At 33.4% G+C, this 8013-nt stretch overlaps 2 protein-coding genes across 2 annotated transcripts; both read left to right on the forward strand.

The window, feature by feature from the left end:
* On the forward strand, positions 2913-5260 carry LOC104791140 (peroxidase 34). The gene is made up of 4 exons (XM_010516954.2): positions 2913-3216; positions 3810-4001; positions 4443-4611; positions 4702-5260. Exons 1-4 carry the CDS (start codon positions 2980-2982, stop codon positions 5169-5171), a joined length of 1068 nt encoding a protein of 355 aa, XP_010515256.1. The 5' UTR covers positions 2913-2979; the 3' UTR covers positions 5172-5260.
* LOC104791139 (peroxidase 34-like) lies at positions 5888-8013 on the forward strand. Its single transcript, XM_019246747.1, has 4 exons — positions 5888-6198; positions 6574-6765; positions 7222-7390; positions 7486-8013. The coding sequence occupies exons 1-4, from the start codon at positions 5959-5961 to the stop codon at positions 7953-7955; spliced, it is 1071 nt and encodes a 356-aa protein (XP_019102292.1). The 5' UTR covers positions 5888-5958; the 3' UTR covers positions 7956-8013.

Genomic DNA, 8013 nt, shown 5'->3' on the forward strand with positions numbered 1-8013 from the left:
TTTTTTTTTTTTTTTTTTTTTTTGTAATATTATATATAATGAGTATCCATGTCTTGGCCTTTGACAATACTAGTATATGTTTAAAAACAGAAAAATTACTAGAACAATATTTTGTATGCTGCAATATATAATACATGTGTTGTATAATTACGTTAAATTTCAACAATAACCTTGGTTTGGTTTCCATTGTTTGAATTTATTGGGTAATATTTGACCATCGTAGAATTCAATTTTCTAGTGCAGAATCTGAAACAGAAGTGTGGTTTGTATATTCTTTTCGGGTGCTCTCGAATCTTTCGTGTATTTTTCTTGACATATATATAAAATTGGCTGGTGTGACCCTTAGGACTTTTCTCTTCCTTGAAATTAATGTTCTGTGTAATATTAATAGCTTTCCTTTGGTCACATATACCAAACGTGTTTCCGTCATTTTCTTCTTTTTCTTTTTCCAAGCACAAGTGGTTTCTAGCTAACTTTTTTAGGTTTTACGTTGTATGAAAATAATTGGCTGCCTTTGGTCACATGATTACAGTAGATTTTGTGTGATTCGGTTTCAAATCCATTTAATCTATGTTGTACCTTTATTATACATTTTAATTTACTTTTCAATACTACTTTTTTATTTTGGTTTTATTCGCTTTTTAATGTCAAAGATAAGAAAGTTAAACGCAAAAAATTCCTAGATTCCATTTGTGTTTGCGTTTACCATATGCATATTTTTCTTAATTTGACAATCTACTTAGATTTTGTGTCTTCATTTGATGTTGATGATAATGCATTATTTGTGGGTGGTGAAACTGGTGATGTAAACGACTACTCGAAGGCTTATATATGGTGGGCTGCTAAAGTCTAAATTTGTTGGGTCTATGCGTCATGTCGTCGGAAGATTTTGACAAGAACTCTATAATTGTTACTACATATACGTAACTCTCCTCACTCACGTGTCCTTTTTCTCTTGTTTTTTTCCATATTTCCACCCCAAGAAAATAAAAATTCAGAGATCTTTAAGAGATTTTTAACAAGCCAATTGGGACCAAATGGAGACAATTTCATGCATGTGGGTTAAATCGTATATTTCAGAGAGATTAGACAGCTAGTATTGTTTTATCTGCAGTGAGTATATTAAGTCGCTATACGCGATGATCTCGTTAGATATATATTTTTCCCTGTTTTAGTTTCAACGATAAGTATTGCCTCAGTGACCTCAGTCCTGCCAGCAGAAAACGACACCGTTCATATTCGATTTCGTTATTAATTGTCTTTGTATCAGACTGTTTTTGTTTGTTAGTACGGATTGATGATCTGATAATAGTTTGATTCAATTCTAATACCCTTTTGCTTGAAAGCAAAATCTATCTTATATAGTATGTGGTTTGTTGTGATTTGTGAACGTACTTTGTTCTCTCTTTAGAATTGGATTATGAATTTTATTCGCTCTTGCATTATATGGATATTACTAGCATTATATATGCCAATTCTAAATGTTAGGATATATATAAGAGATATTATAATATTATCAGAACCAATAATTCTAGTGAGATAAAACCTCCACTTTAAAGTCATTACCTCATTATATATACAAAGCGATCATGAGGGACTTGAGTAAAAAGAAGAGGGCACCGTTTAGGAGTGTAGGTGAAGAACGTGGCGGACACGAGGATGATCTTATTTTCAAATTTAGGAAAAAGATAGCTATTGGTGAATGGCGATGTTGATTATTCGTTTGTCTTTTAGCGGGTGACGACAACCTAGAGATTTTTTTTGTAAGGTCATTGAGGAGTTATATTGGTCTTCTTAATATTATAATGACAATTATTATGAAAGATTTTTATGGACATTTCATCGAAACATGTTTAAGGGTTTGGATTTACACGAATCATAATATGTTTACTAAAAATTTCCTAAGACAAATGTTTTGTAAGTTATTAATCTAACTTTTTTTTAAGTATTGAGAATTTGGTTATAGTTTTACGATTACAGGAAAGTTCGATTAGAATTTAGGAACACTTATGGTTTTTAGTTATTTTTAATCTGTTATAAACTGTAGAAAAGAGAAAAAAAATTGTTTGTCGGTCGCTGGATATCAATGGATTTTGCGTTCTACGAAATATTATTATTCTCTTTGACAAAACAAAAACCATATTCTATACATAAGTATCAAAATATAATTTTTCCAACCTTATTCAAATATTTATTTGGGTATCGCATATTCATATTTGGAGGAGTTTTGATTTGTATTGTCCGTTTTTGACATGATATAATGTATTATATCGTACGTGTTTTATATGGTAACTGAAAAAGTTTGTTTTCTACTCTTGTTGTGCAGAAAGGGGAAGAAATATGATTGGAGATAACTTGGATACAATATACGAATCTTCTGGATCACCTACTGTAATTTGACAAAACCTGATAATAAAATATAGTCCTTGAAATCTTAAAATGTGCGAGTTCGCATGGATTGATGTATGAATGGACGATTACTTTTTCTAAAAACTCCTTACTATTCTTCTATAAATATTTTCATCTTCGTTTTGTTTCTTTGTCGGGTTTTGACATCAGCAATATAACATCTCTTATTTCAAAATATCTTGAATACTTAAGACTTTAAGAGTGGATATGTATATAGAGATAAATTTTACACAATTGTCAACAAATTTAACGTATACCAATATACTATATATAAACTGACAATTTAGATTTATTCTTCTAACTTTCCATAGATAGAGATAGCTTACGTGGAATAATACATGATATCTATCGTCGTTAGTTGAAATAGTTGACATAAAGAAGAACCTTCATCTGTTGTTCGAGAGAAATGCCTTCATACGAGAGGGAAAAAAAAAGAATAAGAAAAAAGAAAAAAAAAAATTATGCCTCCAGATTTGACCCATTTTGGCTATAAAAGGATTCTCCAGATATGGACCTTACTCATCCTCTCCATTAAACTCAATCAAAGAGTTTCTGTTTTCCTTGTAAAAGATGAAGTTCTCTGCTTCTTCGGCTTCTACTTCATTCACATGGACAATCTTAATCACATTGGGATGTCTTATGCTTCGCGCGTCTTTGTCCGATGCTCAGCTTACTCCTACCTTTTACGACACTTCATGTCCTAACGTCACGAACATCATAAGAGATACCATTGTCAACGAGTTAAGGTCAGATCCTCGTATCGCTGCGAGCATCCTTCGCCTTCACTTTCACGACTGCTTTGTTAATGTAAGAATTCACTTTTCATACATCTATAGCGTTACGAATTACTGTGGTTCATCTTATAAATATTAATATGTTAGTGTAAAAAGTAGATAACAAATATTCTTAGTCATCAGCACACGCAAACTGTCTTAGTTAATACTCTTTTCACGTATGTTAGATGCCATATGTTTGCTTTTCCTATAGAATTAATACTTATCTCTCGTCGACAATGATGTTACTGGTTACTTATTAATTTCTTGCACAAGGATGATTTCCAAAACGTTTATGTAGTGGGATTCACGAAGATGAATTATTAGTGTTACAGTAGTTAGGAAAAGTATATGGTGCCGTACCAAGTACGTCAGAAATATAACATCCATCAATCATTTTTGTTTTTTGGTTTGTTGTTGAAGGATAAATATATAAGACTTTCCAAACATCATTATATTAATGGATAGAAATCTTCATTCATTACTTGCTTTAGAGGAATACATGGCTTTAATGGATGACAAAAAAGAAAGTTTTATGCTAAATTGTTACCTTTGACAGATAAAAAAAGCTATGGATGTAATATATTGACTAATAATTTGTTAAAAAATATTTTGGACTTTTAAAAGGGTTGTGACGCATCGATCTTGCTGGACAACACGACATCATTCCGCACAGAGAAAGATGCGCTTGGAAACGCGAATTCGGCTAGGGGATTTCCCGTGATAGATAGAATGAAAGCCGCAATAGAGAGGGCGTGCCCAAGAACCGTTTCATGCGCAGATGTGCTCACCATTGCAGCTCAGCAATCTGTCACTCTGGTATGCTCTATCGTTCCATCTTTCATTACAAACTTTTTTTCAACGTTATATATCAAGTAGTGACTTTACATATATCAAACATGACGGAAAATCAAAATCTGGGATATTTTTAGTTTTTTGGAACGTCACAATCTTTATTTAGTGTCAAATTTTCACCTATATATGAAAAGTATTCAAAATTATTTGGGAAATATTCAAAACGCGTGGTCCCGTTAAGAAAATTTGATAGCCAGTATGTCTCATTACTTGGATTTACCTGGTTAGGCAGGACTACGTTTTTCGTTAGCCAAAAAGAATAATTTTTCATTTTTTTCCAACAAACAGTGAAGCTTAAAACAACTTCCTTTTGAGTGAAACAATTAATGATTTTATAATACATATTTTTCTTTTCCTCTTTGAGTATTCCAGTGGTTATTTGAATATAATGGTATTGAACTATAGGCAGGAGGTCCTTCTTGGAGGGTACCTTTGGGGAGAAGAGACAGCTTACAAGCATTTCTGGAACTCGCTAATAATAATCTTCCTGGTCCATTTGACACACTTCAAACACTCAAAAAAAGCTTTAGTAATGTTGGCCTCGACCGTCCTTCTGATCTTGTTGCTCTCTCCGGTAATTAACAAAAGGATATTACACACCAATTGATATAATTGCAATTAGCGAGTTAATCTCTGATCTAATCATGGTCTTTCTTTGGTTTAGGTGGTCACACATTTGGTAAAAATCAATGTCGATTTATTAGAGACAGATTATACAACTTCACCAACACCGGTTTACCCGACCCTACTCTCAACGCTACTTACCTCCAAACCCTTCGTGGACTATGTCCCCAAAATGGCAATCTAAGTGCCTTGGTGGATTTTGATCTGCGTACGCCTACGGTTTTCGACAACAAATATTACGTGAATCTGAAAGAACAAAAAGGTCTTCTCCAGACCGATCAAGAGTTGTTCTCTAGCCCCGATGCAACTGACACAATCCCCTTAGTGAGAGCATATGCTGATGGCACACAAACATTCTTCAATGCATTTGTGGAGGCAATGAATAGGATGGGAAACATTACACCTCTTACAGGAACTCAAGGACAAATCAGGTTGAATTGTAGGGTGGTGAATTCCAACTCTCTACTCCATGATGTGGTGGAGATTGTTGACTTTGTTAGCTCCATGTGATAATTGTTTACTAAATATGTATGTGGCTACAAGAATACATATCAATAAATAAAAATGTCAAGATTTTACTTGAGAATATTTAATTTCAATCTCTCTTTTTCTAGATTTTTCTAAAACATATATATCACTACATGTTCTCACGTGCATGTTGTCATCGAATTAATTCATTTCAACAAAAACACATGTCACTAAAATATAGATTATTTATAGGATTCGTCATACAACTCGATATCAACGTAGCGATAAGTATGTAAACCTCTATTTCTTCTCTACAAGCCACTACCCTGGCATTAATGATGCCTAACAACGTTGAAAATTACATAGAGATCGAAAGTGACAGCTAATCACATGATTGAGGCTGTAGCCAGAGGTCGAGTTGCTGCGGCTGAGAATTTTCTGCTAAGTCCCCGAGTAGAGAGAGAGTAGTTGAAGCAAAGGTTAAAACTTTATGTTAAAAGCAAATTAAGGTTAAAAGTGTAAATAAATCTTAGAAAATATCTTATTTTTATTATACTGTATAATGACCATGTTAATACAGAAAATATGACCATGTGTTTGGTTTTTATTAGAAAATATCTGAGTTTTATCTGACTGTATAATGACCATGTTTATCAAAAAAATACAGAAAATGTGAGAAAGTTTGAGGTTACCAAGTATGAATACCCCAAAAGAAGAAAGCCTCCAAGTTAGACACGTTTTGTCTATAAAAGGATTCTTTAAGATATGGATCTTATTCATCTTCTCTGTGGTAAACCAAATCACATCGTTTTCTTTTTTCTTTCAAAAAATGCATCGCTCTTCCACTTCTTCTTCTTCTACTTCGTTTACTTGGACAGCCTTAATCACATTGGGATGTCTTATGCTATATGCCTCTTTGTCCGATGCTCAACTTACCCCTACCTTTTATGACAGTTCGTGCCCAAACGTAACCAACATCGTACGAGATACCATTGTCAACGAGTTAAGGTCAGACCCTCGTATTGCCGCGAGCATCCTTCGTCTTCACTTCCACGACTGCTTTGTGAATGTAAGATATTTACTTTTTCACATATCTATCACGTTGCTAACTATGTATGTATATGTATCATGTTAATGATTTTCTAATAGTTTTATTCATATTATCTTATTGCAGTTATTATTTGAATTTTATAATATCACCATTTAAATGAGATTGTATATAAACATTTCAATAGTTTAGTTTATTCAAGATATATTATTTGTACTGCGTAAAATTTGGTTTTTATGGATTACAAAAAAAAATACTAAATATATGTTTACATCATACTGGTGGTAAAAATTCAACTTTATATTTATGAGTAATACACTGACTAACATCTTTTTCAAAACCAAAAAATATACACTGACTAACGATTTGGCAAATGGTACTTTGGACTTTTTAAAGGGTTGTGATGCATCAATCTTGTTAGACAACACGACATCGTTTCGAACAGAGAAAGATGCATTCGGAAACGCAAATTCGGCTCGGGGATTTCCTGTGATTGATAGAATGAAAGCCGCAGTGGAGAGGGCATGCCCAAGAACGGTGTCATGCGCGGATATGCTAACCATCGCAGCTCAACAATCTGTCACTTTGGTATATGCTCCACTTTGTCATTCTTTTTTTATATTACTTTTTACAATAATGAAAAGTAAATGAATTTTACAAATTAAACACGACAACTTGACTTTGTAAATAAATTAATTTTTTTCTTGTTTTAGAAGGTCGCACTTAAATTTTCGTATCAACCTTTCAACCATATATGACCAAGGAATTCAAACTTATTTTAGGAAAATATTCAAAACGCGTGGTCCCCTTAAGAAAATTTGATAGGTCGTTTACTTTTATTGAAAAAAAAAAAAGATCTCATCACAATAATATAATTGGTAAGACTACGTTTTATGTTAACCAAAAAAAAAAGTTTTTTATATATTTTCATACTTTTCAAGAAAATATTGGAAATTAAGAAAACCCCTTCCTTTGAGTATATCATCTATGAAATTATATAACATGTTTCTCTTTACGCATTAAAATTTCTGAATGATATCATAGGCGGGAGGTCCTTCTTGGAGAGTTCCTTTGGGGAGAAGAGACAGCTTACAAGCATTTTTGCAACTCGCTAATGCAAATCTTCCTGGTCCATCCTCCACACTTCAAGTACTTAAAGATAGATTTAGAAATGTTGGCCTCGACCGTCCTTCTGATCTCGTTGCGCTCTCTGGTAGTAATTAAAAAAAGGTCAAACAACAATTCATATGTAGTTGTAATCAGCTGAGTTTGTTATTAATTTGATCTTATGGTCTTTCTTATGTTTAGGTGGCCACACATTTGGTAAAAATCAGTGCCGGTTTATTATAAACAGACTATACAACTTTAGCAACACCGGTTTACCCGACCCTACTCTCAACACTACTTACCTCCAAACTCTTCGTGGATTGTGTCCTCGTAATGGTAACCAAAGTGCCTTGGTGGATTTTGATCTGCGTACTCCTACCGTATTCGACAACAAATACTATGTTAACCTTGGTGAGCGAAAAGGTCTTATCCAGAGCGACCAAGAGTTGTTCTCTAGTCCCAATGCAACTGACACAATCCCTTTGGTGAGATCATATGCTAATAGCACACAAACCTTCTTCAATGCGTTTGTGGAGGCGATGAATAGGATGGGAAATATCACACCTCTCACAGGAACTCAAGGACAAATCAGATTGAATTGTAGGGTGGTGAATTCCAACTCTATACTCCAAGATGTGGTTGAAATTGTTGACTTTGTTAGCTCTATGTGATCGATCGAGAATATATAGTTGACTAAAAATATGTGGCTTACAAGAAAAAAAAAAAAAA

Source organism: Camelina sativa, chromosome 6, assembly GCF_000633955.1.
Source record: "Camelina sativa cultivar DH55 chromosome 6, Cs, whole genome shotgun sequence".
In the NCBI taxonomy this organism is placed as follows: domain Eukaryota; kingdom Viridiplantae; phylum Streptophyta; class Magnoliopsida; order Brassicales; family Brassicaceae; genus Camelina; species Camelina sativa.

What these genes read in the sequence shown, in the direction of transcription:
- LOC104791140 (XM_010516954.2), top strand. Translation starts at nt 2,980, where the DNA reads ATGAAGTTCTCTGCTTCTTCGGCTTCTACTTCATTCACATGGACAATC. An exon ending in TTCACGACTGCTTTGTTAAT is followed by an intron (nt 3,217 to 3,809) that starts GTAAGAATTCAC and finishes GACTTTTAAAAG; the next exon opens with GGTTGTGACGCATCGATCTT. An exon ending in CTCAGCAATCTGTCACTCTG is followed by an intron (nt 4,002 to 4,442) that starts GTATGCTCTATC and finishes ATTGAACTATAG; the next exon opens with GCAGGAGGTCCTTCTTGGAG.
- LOC104791139 (XM_019246747.1), top strand. Translation starts at nt 5,959, where the DNA reads ATGCATCGCTCTTCCACTTCTTCTTCTTCTACTTCGTTTACTTGGACA. An exon ending in CTCAACAATCTGTCACTTTG is followed by an intron (nt 6,766 to 7,221) that starts GTATATGCTCCA and finishes ATGATATCATAG; the next exon opens with GCGGGAGGTCCTTCTTGGAG. An exon ending in TGATCTCGTTGCGCTCTCTG is followed by an intron (nt 7,391 to 7,485) that starts GTAGTAATTAAA and finishes TCTTATGTTTAG; the next exon opens with GTGGCCACACATTTGGTAAA.